The 27,143-nt window shown below is 41.3% G+C and overlaps 1 protein-coding gene across 1 annotated transcript in view; it reads right to left on the bottom strand.

Annotated features, from left to right (window-relative positions):
• Positions 1 to 15,457, bottom strand: part of SLC17A8 (solute carrier family 17 member 8) — a 29,767-nt gene extending 14,310 nt beyond the window's left edge. Inside the window, exons 1-3 of the mRNA XM_076328673.1 lie at positions 15,342 to 15,457; positions 7,832 to 8,084; positions 4,917 to 5,035 (exon numbers count right to left, since the gene is read on the bottom strand). Coding sequence (XP_076184788.1) covers positions 4,917 to 5,035; positions 7,832 to 8,084; positions 15,342 to 15,442 — 473 coding nt within the window. The 5' untranslated portion in view covers positions 15,443 to 15,457. The remainder of the gene's footprint in view (positions 1 to 4,916; positions 5,036 to 7,831; positions 8,085 to 15,341) is intronic.
• Between the last annotated feature and the right edge of the window lie 11,686 nt (positions 15,458 to 27,143).

Here is a 27,143-nt window from a genome sequence, read left to right as displayed (position 1 = left end):
TTGAAATTACCAATATTAGGAAGGCTCTACAGAGGGATCTGGACAGACTGGAATGATGGGCCGAGGCCAATTTTATGAGATTCAACAAGCCTAAGTGCCGGGTCCTGCACTTGGGTCACAACAACCCCATGCAACACTTAGGGAAGAGTGGCTGGAAAGCTGCCCAGCAGAAAAGGACCTGGGGGCGTTGGTCGACAGCCGGCTGAATATGAGCGGCAGTGTGCCCAGGTGGCCAAGGCGGCCAATAGCATCCTGGCTTGGATCAGAAGTAGTGTGGCCAGCAGGAGTAGGGAAGTGATCGTGCCCCTGTACTCGGCACTGGTAAGGCCGCACCTCGAATACTGTGTTCAGTTTTGGGCCCCTCACTACAAGAAGGACATTGAGGTGCTGGAGCGTGTCCAGAGAAGAGCAAGGAAGCTGGTGAGGGGTCTGGAGAACAGGTCCTATGAGGAGCGGCTGAGGGAACTGGGGTTGTTTAGTCTGGAGGAAAGGAGGCTGAGGGGAGACCTCATTGCTCTCTACAACTACCTGAAAGGAGGTTGTAGCGAGGTGGGTGTCGGTCTCTTTTCCCAAGTAGCAAGTGATAGGACAATTGGAAACAGCCTCAGGTTGGGCCAGGGGAGGTTTGGGTTGGATATTAGGCAAGATTTCTTCACTGAAAGGGTTGTCAAGCACTGGAACAGGCTGCCCAGGGAAGTGGTTGAGTCACCGTCCCTGGAGGCTTTTAGAAGATGAGTATACGTGGCACTTAGGGACACGGTTTAGGGCTGGACTTGGCAGTGTTAGGTGTACGGTTGCACTCGATGATCTTAAGGGTCTTTTCCAACCTAAATGGTTCTATGATTCTATGATTAGTAAAAATAAGCTGTACTTGATTGATTAGATTTCATGTATCTGAAGCCTCAGGTTTCCTTTCTGTGCAATGAATGGGGTTCAATAGCAGTGTCATGAACTCTGAATATCAAGAGTTCATTAACCTAGCATCTGTGGAAGCCGATATACCTGAGGATCCCCTCTAAGATCCTGCTACAGCACTGAAAAATATCAGAACTGGCAGTAGGAGTTCTCCACAACTGCCAAGCACCATTTACATTGAATGGATTACTGCTAATCCTCAGTAGTTTACTGTCTTCTTTGTGTTGTCTGCAATTCAACAGACTGCCTTTGTGTTGGAGATCTTTCATTCTGCAGATAGAAAGTTGCAGCAGTTGGTGGCCCTGGGGACCACAACACTTAGCAGATGGGAGGTCAGCCCAAAGCTGCCCTGTCTTGCTCCGAGACTCAAGGTGACACACTGAGAATAAAGCAGTCCTTTTTGTTAAAGGCCCTCAACTCCTAGCTACACTGATGTTAGCTAGCAGCATGCTGCTGTTTGTGGACCATCATTCATGTTCCTTTTTCAGACTATTCAAATTCACTGATGTTTAACAAGTTTTGAATTGTCTTGTTATGCATGTGGCATTTCAAAAAGACACATTAAGCTTCATTCTGATATATGAATGGTATTAGACAGATATTTGATCTGAAATCATATGATTTGGACAACAGCAGTATTTGTCTCCCTTTTGATTTTTCTGCCAAAGGCATACACAGATCTTATTATGCATAGCTGTTTATCATGTTTCACTTCAAAATATTTATAAACTTTTAAAACCTTTTGTTGCCATTCTTTTCTTCTTCTTTTTTTTTTTTTTTTTTAAATAAGGGTTTCAATGGTTTCCATTTCAGTCTGTTTTTGAAAACTTATTTACAGGAAATATATGTCACCTCATTTTTTGAATCTAGGCTTACTATGCACAGTAGGATTAATGGTAGTATTATAGCGCGAAGAATCTACAGTCAGAGATCAAGACTGTTTTGTCTAAATTCTCTACACCTATTAACAAAAAAAACAGTCCATGTCTAGACAGCTCATAATCTGAATGACAAGAAAGCATTCAACAGGTGAACACAAAAGCAAAGAGGCTGGGTAGGCTGGTGGAGGGAAGTGACAAAGGAACAGATTTATATAGAAAGCGGTCTGAAAATCTGAACTGGAATACAAAGCCTATGATCATATCTTGACATTTAGGAGACTGCTTTCAAAGCCAAGTAAACATTTAGCTGAGAAATAAGTATTACTTAGCTCTCTATTATGATTGGTGAAGAAAAGAGTTTTGCACCTTGCTTCCTTGCCACTAACAGAAATATCAGGTCTGTTACCATAATGCTATTGACAGTCTCGGGGAACTACAGCAAATCATGTAAATTAGCAAGCACGTGAAAGAATAAGCCATAAGAAAGAGAAGGCATTTAATTATTCAAACAGCTAGCCCTGAAGACTGAGTTTCCAATCTCTGCTACTTCATTTAGCACCAACTCTTAATATGCCTAGGTTGTAAATGCATCATTTATACTGAGTTAGAACCAGTCACTCCCCTGCTACTATTTAAGAGGGCAGGTAGTGTTTCTTCAAAGAGCCAGCATCTTTCCAGCAGTTCACTGCCATTTATCCCAAAGACGTTGGTCCCCACCATGACTAAAAATATCCCAGTTCTGTTCAATTCATTAATGTATTCTTCTCTCCTCGCTGCTGTGATCCCCAGCCAGCTGCCACTTTGGGATCAAAACAGACTTCTTCAGCGACAGACTCCTATGCCCAGCAAGGTGCTGTTACTGAAAACTGATATCAGGAGATGCCTTATGTTTCGTGTATCCTTGTCACCACCAAACAATGATGAAACTACATTTGGATGCCTGTTTGAGGATAAGCAGCAAGTTAAAGGGACATTGTCACTAAATGATTCATGAACTTTTTGGTGGAATGCAGACCTACACAAATTTGGACGAATGTATAAAGCAAATTACATGGTGTTAGATGGTTTTGGTGCATAACCATAAAGCACTCAATATTTCCAGCTGTTCTGAGATCCATTTGAATCCCTCATTATTACAGATAGCTATTTGCATTAGAGAAGTGCCTAGGGTGGAGGCATCCATGTACGTTCAAGGTTGCACTGTGCTAAGCAGGATTTAAACAAGTGACAAAGGTACCTAAATCTATAATGTCAATAATAGGATAGAATAATACATCTCATTGCCAGAGTGCAGTTGGGACAAAAGAAAACATTTGTCTTTCTCGGGGGGGATGGGTTCACAGCCTGGCCCCAGATCTCCTGGTTTCCTGCCCTGTGTCTTAGCAAGTAACCCCTCTGAAACAGAAACTCGGCACCGCTGGTGAATGTACCTAAGCTGAAATTGGTTGGGTAAACAAGGAATAATGGAAAAACATGGTGCTAGCCAGACCTGTGAATCCTATTGCTACAGACAGAAAGTCTCTTTGAGCCCAGCCTTTGGGATATTGTTGCTTCTCAGCAAATTCTACTCCTAAACCCAGTTATGATAGCCAAATCCATAATTTTATGTTGTATTACAGTATTAGATTGAGTCTGAAAGTCTCATGGGGACAGAAATACAGCTTTCTGTGCATATACACAACACATACCTAAGGAAGTAGTCAGCTGACAGAATACATTGAGTAACAGTGTAAACATGGTTGATTTTACTGTTTGCAAGAAAATTAAGGAAACAAAAGCCAAACAAATAATATGCTGAATTATTCAGCCAGCAGTGTGCACATCTGTGTTTCGGGGCCCTCCTGCTGCAAAAGCTGGTGGCAAGACTAAAAACGCTGGGGGAATGATTAAGCTTAGCTAATTTCTTTGGCTTATTCGGCAGATGGAAAAATATTCTGCTTAGGCACTTTTGTCTGGTAGAGGAATGAATAATTGAGGATGTTAGTAGTGTTGAAGAAGCAGTGCAAACTGAACTCTGAGTAACTTTTGGCTACGGACAGAAGGGAGTTGGGACTGAACTTCTGGGCAATTCTATGGGATGACTCTGTCCTGGAGTCATTTCCATAAGGACTTATAGGTGGGAAGAACTCCCAGGCAGTCTTCTAACTCTTATAGCTCTTTGCAGAATGCAGAAAGCAAAGTACTTTGATTTGGGGCAAAACAATATATAACTAGCCTTAAAGACCTTTTCCAATTCTGAAGTGTTTGTAGATGTCACATCTTGTTTGCAGAGAATGAAATTAACTCCAACCATCTTTTTTATCTGTAGATCCCAAACACTCTTAACATGCATATCTCATGAGCTCATTCACAACCAGCTGTCTTCAGACACTCTCCCTCTCTCTGTTGTGATCATATTCCAAGTTCTGAAGACTTTTTGAAGTAAAGCCCAAAACCAAAGTTAGCTTTGGCAAAATTAGCTACTTTTCTTACTTTCATTTTCAAAAGCAGTTGAATTAAAAAAAAATCAGCCCACAAATACAATCAGCATAGAAGAAATCTGTATAGATGCTCGTAGTTCACCAAGCAGAAATCTTGAGGCTCTATTAGAAGTTCTAGGCAATCCTAATTACAGACAGTCAGTACTGTATCCAGCCATGGCGAGGATATCCATATGCATGAGGATGGATTTGTGTCTTCAGAACATAAATAGTTCTGTAATTCCTACATGCCCAGCTTCAGTCCACAGGGAATTTTTAAAGGAGAAAAGTCAAATTTTGTTGGAAAATTTTTTTTTGGTGTTGAGCTAAAAAGCACTAAGGCAACTTCTGAAAGACAAATGCTACAATCATTGTCTGAAGCATTAGGTGTGATTTTCCTAACACTCTCCAGAAAGCATTATTGTTTCGAGAAGAAATGTGTACATATTTGAGATTAACAAGCTAAATTGGGAGAATCAGCAATAGACTCATAATGGAAATCTAGGCCCATTTTTTTGGTTATAGACTAAATACTGCACGTTCAGTTTCAGATGTGTATTCCTGAAACACATTAATTCACTATTTTGGTAATCATCATTTAAACAGTGTAAAACAGTCATCAGGCTGTAAAGCTTAATTCTTTTGATAACTGTTTTCTTACCTGTTAGCAGCCAATTTGTTTGAGATGAACCCTCCTGGAATTTGTGTCACAATGTAACCCCAGAAAAAAGAGCCATGAATGAGTCCCACTGTTTCTGGATCCCAGTTGAATTGGGCTTTCTGTAAAGGAAACAGAAAAAATGCTGTAAGATGAAGCATACTTATTGCAAGATAACCACTATTTGGAAGTCACACAGAAGTCACTCATCCTCCAAATCGAGGCAGTCTCTTTACGCTGGTGTTGCTGAGCTTGAATCCCCCCAGTTAAGGCAAAAGGATGTCAAATTTCCACGTGAGATTACTGCTTTTGCTCTTAGCTATCAGTCGGGTGGATAGGAACGGGGAAGGGTTTCAGCCAGAGGGCAGCTAATGCTGGAGCTTCATCTTTGCCACTTGTCACTGCTTCCCCCTGGGCTGCTTAGTCCTGAAACGTGCTCGGTGTTATAGCAAGGACCTGATGCCTTTCAATGGACATATCCATTTCCCCAAGTTTATGGAGGTTGCTCAGGTCCTTTGGGTTGATCAGCTGGTCAGGCTGGTGGCATGGGAGCAGAAAAGGGTGTGTGTGTGTGAGGTGTCAGGGGTAACACCTGAAGACAAGGCAATCTAGAAATAAAAGTAGGTAGCACTAGCTAGCTGACTAGTTTACCTTTTATTAAAAGTGATGCCAGTCATCGGGCTGGATTTGGATACAGAAGGCCACCCACAGGCTGGTCATAGATGGTTCCTAGCCAAAAATGTCTGCAGCCAAGAGAAATGCTTTCACCATATACCTCATCCTTGGATACCAAGCAGTTTCAGTCTTCTCAAGGCTCTTCCTGAATAAGGACATTCCTGTTCTCTGATGACCTTGTTTGACATACTTTGTTCAGAGGAGGGATAGCCAAAGCCCAGGGCAAAACATAGAGGAAGTGAAGAAAAGAAAGGTGGATCCAAGGTGCCCCTCCTGCCCTCCATTCTGGGAGATCAGACAGGGCCTGGCACAGTATAATCACATTAATGTAAGGTCAGTGTCAACTTTTCCTCCTTGAACCCTCAGTTCAGAAGAGCTGTTTTGGAGCAAAGAGTAACCATGATGTTTCGCTTCATGATCATTTTTATGGTAATCGCATGGCACGGAGAGGTGGCTAAGCATCATATGAGGAAGTAGCACAGATGTCTTTTAGATTCTGAATTAAAATTGTTACTAAAATACCAAAGAAAAATGAAAACTAGAGTGATAAACCTTAACATCTCTTTTTTCTGTATTACTTTCTGTGTGTAAAAGAAGAACCAGTTTTCACCAGGAGGTTGATTTTTTTTCCCAAACAAGCAAACTAAAAAACAGCTCCTCATTTAACCTACAGGGAGAAAGATGGCATTAATTAGCCAGGCATGTTTACAGAGGGCTAAAGGATTTCCCTCCCCATCAATATGCATTCTGACAAGAGACCTACTTTCCTGTGCTGAGTTACATTTCCGTTCTAAATACCTAATTTTCGACTAGCAATTTCCAGCTTAGTTTCTAGGTAATGTTAATTTCTGAAGGCAGAAACACCATGCGACATGGAAAAAGTTCCTGTATCAGGAGGTGCTCATGCCTAAACAGAATAATGTGAGATGAGTTTGTCCAAATTTCCACAAACTACCTCTTCTGAGCTTCCCAGCCTATGCAGGCACGTCCTTTCTCTTGCTACAGTGTGAAGTATAAACCAGAAAGCCATAGCGGGACCTCGGGGAGCAGAAATTAGACTGAATAAACACAAATTCAGCAGCAAGTCTAAGCAGCAGGAGTTGGTCAGAGGAGATTGCAGATGAGGAAGAACTAGGAAACTCTTCATTCACTTTGGTAAATCTTTCTAGGGTTTATTGAGTCTGATTAGAAACACTCTTTTAACTTTGGAAATTTACTATAGACATGTTCTGCAAATTTCTTGTACCAAAAGTTAAAATATTTGGGAGAAAAGATGATGAATAATTTTCATTCATCTCTAGCAACACTACAGAAGGTATCTGCCTCCCTGGGATATGTGTTTTATTTTAGGGAATGTGCTGAGAAACAAAGGGTATCCATGGGCTGGAGGAAGCCTGTGTTCCCTAGGAGGGACTGATGATGCTTTGTCCTTCTGTAGTGGCTTTCCTCCTAGACTTCAGCACATGGGGAATCCTCACATAAGAGTCAATATTCCTGTGAATAATTTGTTATGACAGTATCAAAAAATAAGTCAACAAGCAGAGCAAATGTAAATGAGGTTCAAGTTCATAAAGTCCATAAAGGGACTCATGATATCACAGCTATGTACCAAGGCAGGACTGGGAAAACTAAGATATGCATTGAACCTGCAGTTCCTTGGATGCATCGTTAAAGGTTTGTAGGCATCTGCTGTGAAACACATGCCATCTACTGCAAATCTGAAAATAGCTTGGTACCTAGCTCCGAATACTTCTAGACAGCAATCCACATTGTCAATAACCTGTAAAAACCTGTTGTCTTATTGCCAGTGACTACTTTAAGGTCTTGAAAGTCACCTACTGATCTCAATAGGGTGAGTGCAGTGCTACATACAGCAATTAATCATTCCTTCTGTAGCAGCATCAGAGCGTGCTTCCCTGAGAGATAGTAAATAGTAAAAGCTTCTGCCACCACAACACAACCTGTCTACGACTGGAAGATCAGGGACCTGATAGACATGCAAGTCAATTCAGTTCTCATTTCTGCTGCTTACATCCTCTATGACATTGCAAATCCTCAGATCTTACAGATTTTTAATGTGACTTAGAGACCTAAATAGGAATTAAGCACCTACACATCTATGTGAATTCAGATTCACATGTCTCTGTTTTTGACCTATGTATATAGACTACTTTGATGTGTGGCACTTTGATGATTTTGCAATGGGGTCTGCTCAGAACAGTGAAAGGAAGACGTTTTCTCACCTGCAGCTCTGGTTTTCCATTAACATAAACAGTGTTATTGTTCACCATTTCCACGATGGCAACACCCAGGTTACACCTAATTCCGAAGGAGATGCAAAAGCCCAGACCACTCATTATGGCAATGATGTAGCGCTTGGGCAGCCCGCAGCAGTAGCAGTCGCATGGTGCCAGCTTGCGGGTGCTTGCCTGCACGGGCCGCCCCTCTTCTGTCAGCTCAATGTGATCATCCTCTACGTTTGTGCCATCGATTTTCCTAAACGGATGAAGAAACAGAAAATGAAAATGCCTTACTGTCTCAGTTAAATTTGCTGAAATGTAAACGGGCAGTTACATGCTCCAGTCAGCTGCTAAATCATCTCCTTGCGAGGCGTTTGTCTCTTGGTTGTGTATGAGTTAATGCTGGGCAGGCTTTGAAAGGTTAGCATAGCCTGCACTTTTTCATGAACGACCTCTGAAGTTTGTAAATCCAAGCCACCTAGCTGGCCAGCTAGCTAGAAAAATGTTCACAGGCTATTCATGAGCATAATTATGAGAGCCAAATTGAGCTCTGTTGTGATAAATTCTGCAGGTAGTTAGGAAAATATACATATGAAGAAATTCGTCATCATTTCTAATTAGATCCACTAAGCAAAGCTGGCAGTAGGTTTTAAGAAAAGGGCAAATACAGTACAAAGCATGGTTTTGCTCAGCCCAAAACTCCCTGTGAATTTGTTTTCACTTGTGAGACAAAAATCAGAGCTATACTGAAGAGAAGAGGCTCTGGCATCAAAGCACGTCCTTAAGATGTAAAAGACCCAGGCCCAGACTTTCTCTGCCTGAAGGGATTTGAAGCCACGTGTCCCCACTTCTCTGAAACATCCTCTCACCACAAGGGCTTAGGTCATTGCAAAGCAACCCCCGCAACTCCTATTGTTGAACGTGTTGAACTTTTGTTTAAAACACTTAATATTAAATGAGATCTGAAGGAAGACAGGGGCTTTCTGGGCTGTTGCTCACCACTCCTCAGCAGCGGAGGCTGAGATGGCTTTGCCTGCATCAAATTTGGTGTGGCAACTGCAGTGCGGTTGGGAGGAGCCGGGAGGGAAGGGGCCAGGGATGCGGGCTCTCCCATTTACTCGGGATAGGGGCAAATGGTACCCAGCCACTTCAGCCTGCGAGAGGCTGCCGGCTGACACAGGAGGGCAGCTCCTCCGGCTTTGCGTATCCAGCCTTTCCTTTTCCTAGAAGTAACCCAGTTGAGAGATTCATATTAAACAAAATGGCATTTCCATGTTATCTGGAATTGCATGACAGTGCAATTAAAAATTAATTTGGTCTCCCAGTCTGATTGGAGATATTAACATCCTGTGCTGTAGGACCAGGGAATGTCTCTGGTAGAAAAGGTGAGGTCAGAAAGAACTGAACACGGTTAAATACTTCCTTTCCCAACATTAACTTCCCATGTCTTTGTTTTAAATGCAGAATATGGGTTTTCTGACACGCTGAAACACTTAAGCGCATGGTTAGCTGTGAATACATGACTAGCCCACTGAACACTATCCATGAGCTTAAGGTTAAGTGTTTACTAAAGGATGGCCTCGATCAGCAGTTACATTATGAAACCTTCCAGTTTTGGCATTGCTCTGAAGCAGTGAGCTCAGGATCCAGCTCCTTTTGTGTCTGCCATGGAGTTACTCTCAGTACTGTAAAAATATGAACAGTTGCTTGATCTAAAGGAAGCCCAGCTTGCTATATAAGATGATGAAATTATTTCATTCACTCTTTTCTGATAAGAAGCAACTTATTTCCTTCTTTCACACATCTGGCTGAATGTATTTGAAATCTAATGCACTTCGGTTTTCCCTATAAAAATCAGCTATAAAGAAATGTTGCCAGAGCATATATGGATGGGCTACACCTGGCCGACCTACACAGCAGCTGGTTGGGTTTTTTGGGAGAACAGTGTTGGTTTAATCACAGCTTTCTCCAGTTGCTGTAAATCTAATGTATTACCCATAATCTAACAGCTAGTACTCTATACTAAAGGTTTTGCAAATATAGGTGGTAAGTATGGCTTCCTGGGGTGCCATATGAAATTTCACTTTCCAATATGAAATTTCACTTAAAAATCTCAGCATTTCTAGGCTTTACAGCTACAGGCTAACTGATGCATCATTTACTATATTACTCCTTTTTACATCGTATCATCAAACCATTACTCCAGCCTTATTCTAAGCAACAAGAAAAAAAGCATGTTACAGTCCATCAGCTCACATTTCCAAGAAACACTAGAATCAGAGTGTTTTAGGCCAGAAGGGAACTCCAGGGGTTATTTGATTTAACCCCTTGCTCAAAGCAGTGCTAACTGCAAAGTTAGATCATTAGCTTATTGTCAGGCTGGAGGGAAGACTTTGCACTAAAGCAAGGTAACACAGGAAATGTGATATTACTGTGGTGTTATTGAAGGTGATTGAGATCTTATGATTCACTGGCAGGGAAACAGCATTTGTTAGGGAAATGACAGTACAGGGAGTAATGCAGTCAGGCACTTTAAAAAGACACCATATATTCCATGCTGTATATATAGGTAGGTGTAAACTGAATAAAATATCAGAAATAAAGACCTCAGGAAGTGAAAAGACAATTGAATAATTATTTTTTAGAACTGCTGTCATCTCAAAAAAGTTATTAACAAACCAAAAGAAGTAATTTAATTGTCTTCCTCTAACATAATCTAAGATACTGATTGAATTAAATCAAAGCACAATTCCTCAAATTTTTATACCTTTACCAGGCTATCTATTTGTAAGAGAGATATTAGACTTTAATTAGTGCATTATTTTGGGCAGCTGGCAACGATTAGACACACCATGCAAAGCCAAAACATCTGTTCTGATCTGGACATTTTCAGCTGGCTGTCAATTCACATAGGCATGAAAACATCCTTCTGCTCCAAATTCAGTGTTAAAAGTGATGAGCCAGGACTAGCACTACGGGCCAACATTGCCTCTGCGGAGAAACTAATTGTTTTGCTATTGTATTCAACTACTCATTAATAAAAGCAGGTTGAGGACTGATCCATGACCCCAAATTCACACAATATTTTTCATACCCCCAAAACTTAACATTAACCCCTCTGTAGCAGATTTGTCTCGGAGAAAACTATTTTGCAATAGCAGTCCAAAAATGGAGCTGGAATGAAGCATTAGCAGTGCAGACATTCACAGAGCCAATGTTTGACCTAGCTTTTTGGCCTTATTTTGTTGAACAGGTATATAATGAAGGTATGGCAACTCCATGAAAAGATGAGAAATATATCTTCCAATTGATCTGTATATTTTGGTAGAGCCACTAAAATTTTCACTTGTACACCACTGATTTAGAAGAAAACTGCTTCAGAGCCAGGGCTCTCCTCTAATTATCTGACTAACGCAGGAGAGCATTTTGCTGCATGGAAAATGTTCAGTCCTTACATCAATCTGTTTCCTTTTTTCAGCAAACATACAACACTTGGCAAGTAAGAAGAGCTAAGCTATTTGAAGATATCTGCATCCATGTTCTGTGCCTAAATGTCGTAATAACTCTATGCAAAATTTCTCTTCTTTATTGAATGACTTTACTCTGGCATATACAGAATTTTGGAAGAATGAAGGAAATTTCAAAAATTCCTATCAGTAATAAATAAATTCCCTAGAACACAAATACATTAACAAATCTGTATTTATGGGATTTTAGCATAGGAATTAGTTATTTCTTCCGATGATGAAGTAGGTAGACTAGAATCATACCATTTCATTTGATTAAACACACATACATTCTACAATAATGGGCAAATGTTAATACTTGCCATGTGTTAGAACACATTCTAGAATGCCTTTTACCAGATATTACAGTCTTTCACAGGCAGCTGCAGCACAATCATGCATGATGTTCAAACCTCACACCTACAAATCCAGCATCAGTCATCACATGCAACAATTACTGATGATCCTGGCATAAGTTCAGAAACCTACACACTGACTATTGAAAAATATCATTTATCCAAAAGCGGATACAATCTTCTGAGATCTCATTTACGCTGTGGGGATTTGCTCAGGTGATAATTGTCCACACCAAATCCTACAATTGATGCATTGGTACAAAATCCCAGTACAGACAGGCAAACCTCTTAAGTCACTCAGTGCATGGGACCTCTCCGGCTGGTTTCTGCATGGTATTTGCATGAAACTCATGGCATGTCTCAAATGTACACACCATGGGACTGCATCTCACAGGTGCTGCGCTCCCAGGCTGCAGGGCAACCTCGCAGTTTCTCCTCAGCACAGCCCCAATGCACTGGAGGGATGCCCCATGGGTGCTGCAGCACAGCGCTGCACATGCATATTGTGCCCTTGCACTGACACCGTTGTACAAGGGGCCTTGCACGACTCACAGACCAGCTGAGTCTGGACACTTCACATTGTGTTCACAGTGCTGCATGGTTTGCGGTGCACTGAACTCTTTGTACTTGTGTGCAAAGGAAAAATTTGAGAGGACTAAGGCTATGATCCAGCACAGGCAGAGGAGCCCTGTCCAACGCAAGGGTATATTGCCCAGCTTGAAGTTGCAGTTTTTAGCAGTTTAGGCTGTCTAATTCATCAATGAACATCTGCAGCAGCCAGAACTACACCTACCAGGGCCCAGACTACATACAGCAGCTGTGTGACATGGCCCATATGACTTTTCGCATTAACAGTAACATTATTGAGTTGTAACCCACTTAGTCACTTCCCACTTCATCAGTAAGCCCGCAGTTGCTGTTAGCTCGTCCAAGACTCCTGAAATCCTCAGAGTAGGCAGAGCCTGAGATTTTACTTTAGTTCATGAATTTTTCTTTGACTACACTAAGTTCACAGAAGACCCAAAGTGTTTGTGCATTCCAAGAAGCTCTGCAGGAAAAGCTTTCTTTTCTGGGAAACTTATAAGGCTTGCAGAGCCCCAGCTCTGATATCCATTCACCCAAGACTTGAATCCTCTACTTTTTTTTTTTTTTTTTTTGCTGTATTTAACTAATCAAGAACAAACCCAATTTTGCATAAAAAAATATTTTGTACAAAACATCTAAAACATTTTCTAAAACATCTTCTAAGATCTCACAAATGAAACCACTGGCAACAGCCTAAAGAAAGGACTCCTCTCAGGTCTCGCCAGTTCAGTCCCCCTTGCCTCCCCTTCCAGGATCCAGCTACCCTAAAGTAACCTCCTGTGGGCAGACTCTTGTTTTGCAGCACCCGCAAAATAATTTGAGGTTGCTACACACCTGTGAGGAGGCAGTAAGTTGCTTTATGCTGCTTGTGCTTCAGCACTTGAACTTGTCTGTGGACAACCGCTATGGAGCAGCCGGTATCTGGCTGCTGGTCTTGCCAGACACTGGCTTCTGGATCTGCTCTGTTGTTTGCAAGACAGAGGAAATGCAGTACAAAGGCATAGACTCATCATATTTACCAAAGCTAAAAAGTATTTTTCTACCCACTTTGCTAGTTTTGATCCCCCATCAACACATGGCAGTCAGTGAAATCTGAGACTAGGTCAGAGACCTAGTCAAGAATGTGCATTAATATAATTAATCACCTATCAAATGCTAGAAGAGAAACCAAATCCTTTGCTGATTTACACCATATTAAAGCCAATTGGATTGGGTGAAGAGCAAAGTCGAGGTTGCAGCTGGTACATATACATAGGTACCGTCATGTAAAAATAGAAGTGTATGCTCTCGTTTGTAGGCTAAGCTGTAGAGAATGAAGTTCAAGTTAAAAACATGCATGTTTCTTTCCTTACAGAAACCTTCAAACATGACTGCATATTTCCTAAGAGACTGCTCAACTTGCAGCAATTCTTACTTAGATCTGGTTGCAGACATAGTAAAAAAACTTTTATTGTTTGGATTATTTCCTCCACTGGCTAGTACATCTAAGAAAGGCACTGGTATACATATGTTTAAAACAGAAAATAATTAAGTCCAGCAAACTTTCTTGTATCTCAACTCAGATTTGGGTTGGTTTGATTCAGTAGCAATGTTGCTGAAGTTGGATGCCAGTACTATCAACTGTGTAGGAACCAGCATGACATCCTTGATATATGGCTACAAGAGGAGAGTAATCTGGATAATTTAAACTTTTCATACCATTTCCACATAGCAAACCCAGTGTACTGCCACATCACGTACTCACTAAATACAAACCCTACATGTATTTGGTCAAATTGGCCAGCAGAGCCCACAGCAAAGAGAATTTATGATTGAATAAATGACTTAACTTGATGTTTTAAAAGAAAAACAGAATCCCTGGAATTACTATAGAGTATCGTAAAAGTAAAAAAAGCAAAATGTTAGACTTCATCTATAACACTGTAAATGAAGAAAAGGTAAGTTGAAACTGTGTGGAACACAGATACTCTGCTCACATGGTATAGAAATAGCATAACTGACAATCTACCAGTGCATATTAGTAACTTCTTTAAAAGTGTACGTGCTTATTTTCTTGCATATACATGCTGTAGTATAACACATGTAAATTATTACACATTTTCTTGTGATCAAAGGCATGTTTAGATATGCCAAGAACTATATCTGGACTCAAAATAGCATTCCCAAAAGAAGGTAAAGGGATGGATATGAAAGCAAATACAATTCAGTCACTAAAAATACATTCAGTTAAGATGTTGGTCTAATTCATACGAAGATTTAAAACACTTAACATCAAGCACGCAAGAAATGCCACTGACCCCTCTGGCTCTCATCTATTGATTACACAAATAAATGTTGTCAGTGGCCATTACTAATAGAAATAATCTTCCATTTAAATGAGAAATCTCTTTCCCTTTATGAAACTGGTTATTTGTTACATCGTATTTTCATTTATCAAAAAAATAAAAATCTTTCCGTTTGTTGTTTCATAAACTGTCAGATTAAGATAAAAATCTTCAACCTTTTTTCTCTTTTTGCTAGCAAACAGCTGCTTCTCCTTTTCCTCTTTCTAATTTGTTAGTCTCGGTAAACACACACACACACACACATCTCTACTCAATACATTTTCTCTTACTGATTCGGAACAAGATTTTAAAAAAAGAGCCCCTGTAATTTAGGAACATTAAATCTAATTTCAAGAGTGGCATCATTTGGGAGTGTTAATTCCCATTAAATCATCAGTTTTTCTCATGCAAGCTAAACCACAGAATTACTCACATTTAATTATTTAAAAGTTTTTTTAATTAAAACACTTTTTCATGCTCTTTGTAATATTAGAACACTATTTTATAACTTATTTTCACCTTTGTTTAATATAAATATTCTATCATCTGTAGTCATATGCTGTTGTAACAGTGCTTCTTTTACATCTTCTGTCGTGCAGCAAGGTGTCTCTCACTATCTGAACTCAGACATTAATTTTGCAACTCTAAATTCTGTTTTATATTTACACATTTTTCTGTACTTCACTTCTCTTTAATATATTGAACCAATGGACCTGTCTGGGAATTTTCTGTTGGATTTTACCTTCTCAGATTCCCCAGTGAGTCACTAACGGTGTTCTTCACCTCTTCCTTTCCTGGGTTAAAAAATCTTTCCTTCAGTGAACCGAACCCTTTGAAAGGCATTTTGTCTTTCTTCTTCAGTAAATCCCTTATGTTAACAAGCATTCACTTCTGCTGTCATATTTCCCGATGCCAGACTTGGGAGCCTCCGCCGGTCCCCTCAGTGACCTCTGCAATAACAACCAGTTGCTCAAGAAAGGAGCATGGAAGAAAAAAAAAAAAAAATCAAAACAGATCTTCCAAAGCCAGAAAGTCAGTCGGGAAGAGCTCTGGAGCGAAACCCCCTCGGAAGCACTCAGGGACTCGGTGGTGCACTTGCAGCAGCTCTGCCGTGCATCTGTGTGGGGTCGGGTACCTGTATGGGCAGCTAGTCTGGAGGCTGCAGCTGGCGAGCTGGAGGAGCTGCGGAGGGCCGGTGTCCCTGGGCTGGATGCTGCTGCCTGCATCAGAGGTGAACCTCAGGCTGGCTCGCTGGGGCTCATCCTCAGCGCCTGCCTCCCTCCCTCCCTCCCCTGCCTCTTTTGCTGTGAGATCCTGTGCAAGGTGGTGCTATAGTAACGGACACAATACCTGTCCTCAAGCCACTCCAGTTCATTAATAAGACTTCATCTATGGCAAAGGCAAGAAGTTTATTAAACATTTACAAGTCCTCTCTGCAGGGAGGGAATTATTGCAAGCTACAGTTCCCATTCACTATATACCCCCCGCCCAGATGAGCCCCCCTACCCCAATGCACCTGCTGGTTTGAACCCAGAGCCACCTTCCTCAGCCTGGTCATTTATTACTGATGTTCCTGGGCCTTTGGGCAGACAGATGCAGAGGTGCATTGGTGTGATGCTGTTTGAATAAGCAATGAAAGACTGGCTATAAATTAAATGCATTGCATTTTTGAAACACAAAGTGGCTGAAAGAGGTGAACCTGTCCAACTCAACATGACTTCATGATGACAACACACTTTTCCTAGCATGATGGAAAGTATTTAATGAAAGCACTTGTGGAAATCCATCCTGCCAGTACGCTCGTCAAGCCTGCATGTTGGCTGGAGTCAAATGAAGAAATTCTGCTTTTGGCGAGGCCTCAGTTATTGGGTTTGGGTTATGGATGACAAGAAAAAAAAAAAAAAAAAAAAGAGCCACATTTCATACTGGTTTTGGGCTCCTGTCAGCCCTTCCCTGTTCCCTGGGTGGAGGGGAAGGCAGAAACCTTCCAGGTTGTTAGAAAAATAGAGCGCTTTGCATTTGCCACAATCCCCTTGATCTCCCAAGAAAAGTTAAATTAAGAGCCCGTCAATGCCTCGCCAGGCCACCAGCAGGAGAAGAATTGGTTTCCCCTAGAAGACCCCGGCTGCGAGTTGCCGTGTGGAGGGCAGGTGGGCAGGCAGCTGCCCACCCACAAACCCCAGCTCCTGCTCTGCCACTGTCCGCCTGGTGCCCCTGAGCAAGCTGCTGTGGCTCTGTTCCCTCCCTCCTGCCCTATATTATCATTATCCTTCCAGGCACAGTGGCCATGCTTTTCCCCTTCTGTTCGGAGTTTGGTCTACCCAGACTCTACAGAGAGAGAGAAGGAAAAAGAAAGCAAGAAAGCAATTCCTCCAGAGAAACAAACTGGATCTGAGTTGTTTTCAGCTGCCTTAGGGCACTTACAGACTCCTCATTTGGGTGTTTCAACTGAGTGAGTAGGATTGAGTGGGATGTAATCTGGGCCAAAGTGGGGCAAGGACTATCCACCCCTCCCTTCCTCCTCTGGCTCCTTGCATGGGCCATCAGTCTCTGGGTTTTAGATGTCTCCGTAATATAAATACCAAACGTCTGGATTGTCCCAGCTCCACTACGAGGAAGGGAATATTGGAAAAAAAACACTTCCTCATGGTTAGGTGAGGCAAGTAAGCAGCCTGCACTGAAATCCTTTATTCCTAGCATAAATATGAAGAGAAGACGGAGGGGAGGGGAGGGAGGGGAGGGAGGGCGGTACTTGGGAGCTGAGGATGTTTTGCTTGGCTGGAGTCTCTTTTGTTGCAGAACTGGTTACAGTTTCTTTCTCCTCTTTGAATAATTCATGTGCTGTAGAGCAGTGTTGGAAAACTCCAGGCTCACACCTTTGTCCTAGCAGAAGTCCTCCCATAGCGAGCAGTAAGTGCAGCTAGGGCCATGGGGCCAGCCAGCTCCCGGCACTACCTACCCGTATGCCTGTAGCAGGGCTTCTCTGGGTGTATTTCTGTCTAGCTGGGTTGAACAGCAACTGCTCTCGCTGCCAACGCAAGGACTGCCTGGTAAACCCTCCCTGCAGCATGTCTTGCTGCCCGGGGAGCAGCTGCGCCGCCTCCTCCTCCTCACACTGCTCAGAGGCTTGAACCTGGCCATCTCCACAGCTGAGCGAGAGGGGGCAATTCCTCCTGGTTTCTCACTCCAGGCCCCTGGCCCTGGCTCACCTTGGCCCACCGGGACACACTGACAGCCAGAGCAACAAGGTTACCACTGTGGAAAGGAGCGCAGGCCCAACGCAATCACGTGCACGCATTAAACAAGGTCTCTGATTTTCAGAGGGCACACAGAAAATAAAACTAGCAGGCTAACTGCCAAACTTCAGAGGTATGTGTGTTTGTAGGGATGTATATATGTAGAAGTGTATAATGAAATTGTCTTCCGTTTACACAGACATCTATTTGCTAACATTTGGGATAGTTCCCTGAAAGCTCTTAGGGCAGCTGAACACCTGAAACCGTGTGAGAACCCAGCTCCAAACTGGAAATGGTGCAAATCCCAGTCCAAGGAATTCGCCTTGAAAGGCTGGGGGCTCAGGTTGGAAAGTGGTGTTCAAAACCATTATCTCCCAGCAGCTGTGGAACGGAGGTTTTTAGTTTGCCCTTCTTCCTGGACTTCTGGTCCTGCTTCAGTTAAAAGAGCACAGAGCAGACACAAGAAAGGAGCTATGCTCAAAATGTAGTGATTTGTGCGTGCATTTGGGAATGCTTCGAGCAACTCCCTCAGAGATACGTCCTGGCTGGCATCTGGCAGGGTACGTTACCCTCATGGATGGAGGGGCTCTCATTAGCCGTATTGCCCACCTCACCACTAGCAGAGTTGTCCATTTCTCACAGCAGGTTTCACCTCTCCCTCCTCTTTATGCTTTGCAATCCTTCCACTGCCTGCAGTTCTGCAGTGCTGCAGCGGTGGCCCCTTTTGAAATTCACTGACCCTTTCCTTAAGGCTTAAAGAAAGGGCGTTACTCACTCTTGCTTCTCTGCAGGGAGGCGGCTCGACAGGAACAGCGCTGCTTCTCCGCTTCCTCCTCCCCAGGTTCACAGGGTAGTAAAATGCCCTGACTCCAAAACACTGCTGCAGAGAGTGTCACAGCAGCTTTGCAGTACCCTGCTCCTGTTGGGACACCATCCATAGGGGCACCACCCAATTCCCAACAAAGATGCGCTGGATGAGGCCATGGGAATCCCTATGTGACTAATCCCAATGCACATTTTGGAGCATCAGCTGAGGAAAGCTCTTCCTTAACAAGACCTGACATGATAGCCGTTATGGACCCAGCTGTCATTGTTCCTACTTTTTTCTTTCCTGTTTTAACCCTATACCTTAATTTTCTTTTGCAGAAATTAAATTGTGGTTCTCCTTCTGATGTCTCAGACCTTCTTAAAACACATTTTATTATATCATATCATTGTAAGTCTGCTGCTTGCAAGCTGGAATCTAAGTCCAAGACACAGCATGATTTAGGCCTGCACTTGCAAAGAAATATTTTGCAAAATTAAAACTACTCCTGGCTCATACAACTTGTAGCTACCGCGGAAACTACAGACTCATATCACCAAAGACCTCTAGTAAGGCTGTATTAAAAGTGTATTTTAGAGCCAACATGGACATAAAACCAGCATGTAGACAGCCACTGCTGTGGGCTCATATACTGTCATTACCTCGGGTGCTCAAGAATAAAATGAGTTGTAAGAAAACTTGGAAACTGGTCAAGTGCACGTATAGGAGATGTGCCGTTCTAACAACAGCTGTGCCTTGCAGACATGGGGCTAGATTTGGCTTGCGGCATCCCCTTAAGAAAACTCGCTTCCAGAGATCATACAATTTCTTTTTCCTCTTGAGGTCCACGAGGAGTTCCCTGTTCAGCCATGCTGATCTTCTGCGCCGCTCGCTTGACTTACAACACAGTGGAATTGCCTGCTCCTGTGCTTCTAAAAGGTGGTTCTTAAAGACTGACCAGCACTCGTGGACACCTAAGCCCTCAAAAGCAGATTCCCAGGGTACTCTGCTAAATAGCTCCCTGAATAGCTTAAAGTTTGCTTTCCTGAAGTCCAGGGTAGCCACTCTGCTGTCCTTTTTTTTCCACTGAAATTTTAAACTCAACCATTTCATGATCACTGTGGCCAAGACAGCCACCTACCATCACATCCCCCATGAGTCCTTCTCTATTCACAGATAGCAAGTGTAGGAAGGCATCTTTCCTAGTTGGCTCACTGAGTACCTGTGACAAGAAGTTAACTCCTACAACTTCAAGAATTTCCAAGACCTGCTTGTCACAGCAGTGTGATGTTCGCAGTTGATGTCTGGGAAGTTGAAATCTCCCATAAGGACAAGGGCTACTGATCCAGAAATTTCTCCTAATTGCCTATAGAATAATTCATCAGTGCTTACATCCTGGCTGGGTGATTGGTAGTAGACACCCACTACAACATCTCCTTTGTTTTGCATCCCCCTAGTAAAGTCACTCAAAGCTGAAATTGTCAGTTCACCTCAGGAGGCAGAGCATTAAATAAGGCAAATAAAAATCCTCCAGTAGGAGACAAGAGTTGTAATACTGCATTTCTCCTGAGATGGGGGCAGAGCACCCAGGGAACAAAAATGCTCACGTGATTTTTGCCCATGGTCAGATTCTTCAGGGGAAGGAACTGCAGCAGCCTTAGCTTTCTCCTGAAACCAATTATTTCCAAAGAAAAAATGTCAACCGTGGATTTCATATGAGAGTCTCTTTCATCTTTCATCATATTTCCAACAGAAATCACAACTGCAGATAACAGTAAATAAAAGAAACAAGAAAAGAAGCATCCAGACACAATAAAAAGAACAAACATTTAGACATGCCACAGAAGTGGCTGTGTAAAGATAAGTGTGAGCAAAGATCATTTCATTCATCGTGAAACTGAGTATCAAGCAGAGTTTAAAACCTAACCTAAGCAATAACACTTTTCAAATCGCAAACCTTACCACCATATGCGCTTGCTGGAGCCTGCGTCAGCTACGTGCTCCCTGGAAACATGGGATTATCAGCATCGGGGTATGAGTTCAGGATTCCAAGGGCGAAATCAGGGCTCCTAGGTGAGTTTCCACATTATCTTCTCAAAGAAGTTTATTTCAGCACTTCGCACATGCAAAGGTCCACTCAGATGACACGCATATTTTACCATTAGACGTGAAACTTCAGGATGAAACCATTTCTCCCTCTGTATTTGTATAGTGCCTGGTGTACTGGAGACCCTATTCTATTATAAGAGTCATTGCAACATTACATTAAAGAAGGGTACTGTAGGAATTCAGCCTTCGAGATCTACAGAAGTCAAAGATAAAAAGGGTGACCTGGGATCCCATGTTATACAAGGGTTTGGATTAAATGATCAAAATGGTCCTTCAGGTTTTGAAATCTGTGGCTTTACAATGTCTGCACTTTTCCTCCATAAATGAAGATGGATTCAAAGACTTCATTTTGCTACTATTTTACCATATATGAGAACTAAGTCCCTTCCTGCCGTGTCAAAATGCTTTGTGTTGAGTCAGCCCAAATAAAGTTTTCAGATGATATGTTTGTTTCCCTGACGTCTGTGGCAAAACTGGCATTCATTTCAAATGGTTAAAAAATCCATCTTTAGTTTCTAGTTTCTGCTTCCTGATCAGGTAGCTGATAGCAAGGAAATTCGATCACAGTTGGACAAGAAATAAAACTAGAGGCTCCTGGGATGCTAACAACAAATGAAACAATAATGGAAATAGGAATTCTTATTTATAGTTTTCCTTACTGGAAACTGCTAATTAAATGGTAATTTATTACACCTTACACAGTAAGTAGGAGGGCTTTTTGAAGCATTTCTGTGTGGAAAGCTATTATGTGAAGTACATCTGTTTCCCCTCAAAAGGACAGAGCTTCTGTATCATTATACTATTGCAGATATATTTAATGCCAGAAAATATTTTTTTATTTTCAATTTCATACAAGTAAATACATTAAGCATGAACTTCTTCAATAGAAGCCCCTCTAAGGTAAAAAAAAGTTCCGTATATACAGCCAATAACCACTGTGTAAAATGTAGTTTTCTAAATCTGATATTTTTGTGGCTGACTTTGCAAATACTCTTCACTGCTCTTCCAAAAGTGAATGGGTCTAAATGCTAAGAAAGGGTGACAATACACCTACCAGAAAAAAAAAAAAAGGAAAAAATAAAGCTGGTGTATTGAATATGATGATTTCTATGCATACAGGAATACTTTATGCTATTTAAAAGTAGGTCCTTTTTTACTTTCACAAAGCAGTATAAGGAAAGCCTGGTAGCTAGATAAGAAAATTTCCATGTTTGCAATTTATTTGAAAATTGCTTGGGTTATAGTGACACCTTATGGTAGTTTTATTATATTTTACAGATTGTTTTGAAAGTTAAGATCTCTTACAGCCTTTTACAGCCTGTCACTATCAGCAAGGAACCGCTTTGATGTTTTTAGAAATCTTTTTGTTACAAGTTACTCAAAAGATCATTCCATTTCTTCAAATTTGTCTGGTTCCCCTTTCTCCCTTACTAGGAAAACAGATTTTAAAGGGTAATAGTCTTTGGTACTGTCTTCTCTCCATGTTTAACAGATAATCTATGCCAGGCAGTAGATGCATAACTTGCTATTCAAAACTATCTGTGGTGATACCCAACTTGTGAGTACAGTCTCTTACTGGATTGAGTCACCAAATTTTACCATGTAGTGCATTATGTTCCTCTAATCCCAGATCTGAACTCTTTAAAAGAAAACATCATGATAGAAGTTAATGAAAAAATTCTTTCCTTTTAAATACTGTTGAAAACCAAACCTGTGGAATAGCTAAGTAAATATCCAAACCAGCTACTATGTGAAGATCAGAATTATAAAACCTGCCTTCCTGGGGCTCTCCCTTACATGAATTTTCTAGTGCCTAATAGGAGCTATCTCACTCTACAGCCCTTCCCTCACTTGAAGTGCAAAGTTGGTCCCTCTAATGCGCCAATGGTTTCCATAAAACTTACATGAATTCCTTACCTTTAGTATTTTAATCGCACTCTCATCAAACAAGGGTTGAAAGTGGGCAATGGGTTCAAAGTTGCAAAGGGCTGAGAAGGAGTGAGGGAGAAGGGTGACTGAGCAGTCACGTTAATCTTAAAAACAGAGCTGAAAATCCACATATGCTACGGTTGCCTTGGAAGGGGCAGTTGTGTTTATGCTGAACTGCAGGTAAGGCTTAGTTATATTAGAATAAAATAAGCTCCAGAATACCTTTTGTGTAGCCCCTTCTCATTAAAAAATTGATTATGGCATAGAGAGACACAGCTTAAAATGGTAAGTCAACTTTTTGTTTCATTGAGCAAAATAAGTCTGTTTAAAATTAATATTTTAAGTCCTGACAACCTATGTCACTGACTAAATATGTCATCTCTTACAATCTATAAATTAAAAAATTCAAAAACCACGTTTTTGCCAGACTTCTAAAAATATTCATATTGCTAAGCTAGCTGAAATCACTGGCTAAGCACCTAGCACCAGCTGCAGTTTTTTTGAAGGAGTGGAAAGGATTTCAGTTCTATTTCCATTTAATAACACCAGTTTTTCAAAGTTAAGAAACTGAGCAACACTGAATAAGCAAAATCTTCTCTTCCCTTACAATGCATGCATAAAAAGGAACTGAAGAAGAATGCAATTCATAACTGCGGCATCTTGAAGGACATGGTGACCAGTAATGCACATTCAGGACAGTGCTTGTAATTACTAATACTTTTGTTCAAATAAATTCGTTTCAAAACACACAGGTTTAATGAAGTTCCTTTTTTATGAATCTAATCTCTATGTAGTTTTATGTACTGAATATTTTACCTACCTTTCACCAGAAAATGTCTGTTACAGCAAAACTGGGAAAAAAATGAGTAATTTATTCAACTTTCTAATCAGTGTCATTCAATCTAACAAAGTAGCCATTTCCAACAAAAATAAACACACAGAACTGAAATGTTCCAGTAAGTGTGTTATGGCTCAATTAAACCTGAGCTCAAGCAGCTGCCCGCCAGCAGCAGTAGTTGTCAGGACCAGTTAAGCTCTTTCATGAGACAGCAGCAGCCAGCACCCTCTGCACAGGCAACTCAGGAATTTGAACAGAGCGGGTGGGCGGGGGGCAGTATCTCAAAGAAAACAAGTCCATGCTTACGGGGCTGGTACTGGATATTCTGCCATTTTGGCAGATGACAGTTTCCACTGCTTTTTTTCTCAGCCATTCCCTGAAATCTGCCTCTCTGCTCTGAACCATTGCTGTATCATGCTAGGATCTGGATTCGGTAATCCTCTGGATCACTTACCTGCAGCTGCTTTTAACATTTCTCCTTCAGTCTCACACTGCCCGTAGAACAGGTTGCAAAAGAAACACACGCCTCCTCATCAGCCACCTCCATCGCACAGTCTGGCAGCTTGCCAGAGCTGGACCATCAAGCAAAGATGCAGAGCCTCAGGTTAGGTTCCCTTCTGCAGCCCCTGATGGCAAAGCAACGATCTCCAGCTGAAGAGCAACAGGCACAAAGTTCAGGCTGGCACTGTCTTAAATTCAGCATTCTCTTACCAAGTATCACCAGAAAAAAATTGTCAGAGCCCTCTGATTTTTGTTGCCTTTCTATGATTTTGCACAGCCATGCCTGTGGGCATTGACGTAGGAAAGAAAAATCGAAGAGAGAGGAGCTGCAAGAGATGGCTGCACCAGAAAGGGCCTGGAAAAGTAGCAAGCACAGAGTCCTAAGTAAAATTCCAACAAAAGGAGTGCTATACATGGGATCGAGCTCAGTTAAGCTGGCAATAATGTGTGAAGAGACCTCCACTTATTTAATTTCTCCAATGTGCAGAAAATCAAGGCTTTGTAATGAAAAGAATAAGGAAACATCTCCTACCCAGCAACCAGTTAATGATCTGATCCACTTAAGTAGTATTTATAGGGCTTGCTTAATCAAAGAGCTTCAACTGTACCGTTCTGGTTTGCAACATGTGGCGTATATAATGCAAAGGTGGCATTTCATTGCAAATCTGTTTCTTGTAATGGTTGTCAATCAGTAAGAATCAAGCAATGAATTCTTTCAGAAACATAAAGCATATATGCACAATGGAACTACAAAAATTCAACTAATTTTTTAGAGTTTCCTGCTTGCCAAGTTACATGATAAAACCCAGAATAATCAATAATTCAATCCCACATGGGATAACAATGAAAGTACATTAGTGCTTTATATTGAAGTCACTCAGATTGCAGAAATGGTATTTAGTATCTATCAAGTCACAAACCCACACCAAAAACTATCTTGCTAGTTTTATAAAACAGATCAAGGCTTTGAGCACAGCTGCTATATTGGGCATTATCCCAACCCATCAAAGTTGTATGTAGTGTGTTCCCAGTATTTCAAATTGTATTTTTACTTTTTTAAATACAGATTTTTTCTATTTCGTAAGCAAGTAAAGTGAGTGTTTGTAGCATAAGGCTTTTTGGGGAAAGGCTACATTTAAGGTTCCTGTTTAACAACAAAAGTATGAAAATGACATTTTAGTGTAATTTTATTTTTCCTGATTTTCCTGCTCTGATTTTGTAAGGTATAATAGCTGTAAGATACAATTATTTTTAGAAATTCTTAAAAAAAAATCCACAAGAAAACCAAAAAAAACCCCACAAAACCTATCTGGTGCCATGTTAGGATAGATTGTTTAGATAAAAGTTTATTGCTCTAGTTACAGATGTATCCGATTGCTTCGTTAGCATTTTTGCTTATCTGCACTTATTTGAAGTAACTTCTGTGACATCAGCTAAGCACTTACAGCTCTGGTGCTGTAGGTAAGCGTTTATTTTATCAGCATGGCAGGGACAGAAATCTCTCTAGTCTTTGGTTTCTCTTTTCTAGTTTTTTTGAGTTATCTTCTCTAGTATTTCATTTTTCTGTTCAGAAAGTAAGCCAGTTATTCCTCCTTGTGGCATCTGGTTAAGGCACCTGCTGGAAAGCAAGCTCTTCAAAGTTTTGGTTTTGTTTACTCTTACAAACCATAGCCTTACGCTAGCATTAAGGAGACATAGAGACAGGCATGAATAACCCCTGCCTGTGTAGGAACTTCAGCTCCCAACACCAAACCCCTCCATTTTCAGGTCAAAGATAATAATGTTTTCACTGATGTAGTTTCAAACGGAGCTTCTCCTTTGATTATCCTTGGTTTTAATGACTAATTATTGCAGAGCAGTGTAAAACCTAGTCTTTGAATGTCCTGCAAAAGGTTACTCATGATGCATTCCAGAAATTCCATTCTAAGAAATGCCAAATAATTATTAAGGTACAAGCAAAAAGCCTGATCAGAAAAACTTCAAAAATTGGTAAGTAGATACAGGCAGGCCATTAAATCTCTATCATTTCTAAGTTCCAAGTTGCTCCATGTCCATGACTGCCTTAATTTGCAGGAAGAAACTGCATTAGAGCCATGAGATAGTTCATAGGCAGGTGTCCTACAGAGGAAAAAAAAAAAGATTTTTTTTATAAAAATAAGTCTATAGTTTAACTCTAAAATTCATGCCTAAAATTTTAGAGCTTGAATAACTAGTATTTATTTTGCTGCTCTTGGGTTTGTGCATGGATAGGAGTTTATTTCTTAATTCCTGGTTTATAAGTTTGGGGGTAATTTTGGCACAATAAATTGGAATCCTCCTTGTCACACTAAGAGCCAGTTTTCCAATCTACTGAACAACTGCAGTTGTCTCCAGCTGGTGACGAGTGCAGCGAGCTTCTGAGATGCAGGACAAAAGTGCATATGTGTCCAGCAACAGGAAGAGAACATCGAATGAACCATTTCTCTCTGCATAACTCCTCACAAACAGCTCATTTCCTACACCTACTGAGCTGCGTTCCTCACGACTGCAAACTTGATAAGGTAACACAGCTCTACAAACACAGATATAAAAAGGATTAACCTAGAGCTCTTGTGTATGACACCTAAAGGAGGGAGTAGAGATACTTAAGTGATGAAGCAGAGGCACAATTAGCTGCCAAAGTATTCCAGACAAAGAACAATCAACTGCAAAGATCTCCAGCTTTTCCTGTTTCAAGTCTTAGATTATCTGAATTCATGAAAGAGTTTATGAAATTGTGAATTTTAAGCCACAACAAACCAACCCAGAACATCTGGATTTCAGCACTTGAGACTTTCCTGCTTAAGAAATAGGTAACAGTTATGGATCCTACCAATGTCCAGAAATGGAGGGGACAGAGAACATTACCAAGGTAAAGGACAGTCAGATCAGGACTGTGATCTGCTGAGCAACTTAAGGCAGACGTTTTCTCTGCAGGGTGCCATCAAGTATGTCTCCACCTTACTGAAAGTTCACTCTCTTCTCTTCTGCTACTATTGACTGAAAGCTGGCATATAATAAGGCTGTACTCCTTTGATGGATAAAGCCATGGAAGGAATGGGGATGCTGTCATCCTTAGCAAATGAAAATGAAGAGGGAATTGGAGCC

This window comes from Aptenodytes patagonicus, chromosome 1, assembly GCF_965638725.1.
Source record: "Aptenodytes patagonicus chromosome 1, bAptPat1.pri.cur, whole genome shotgun sequence".
NCBI lineage: Eukaryota > Metazoa > Chordata > Aves > Sphenisciformes > Spheniscidae > Aptenodytes > Aptenodytes patagonicus.
The sequence above is the reverse complement of the archived record's forward strand: the minus strand, read 5'-3'. Positions and strand labels throughout refer to the sequence as shown.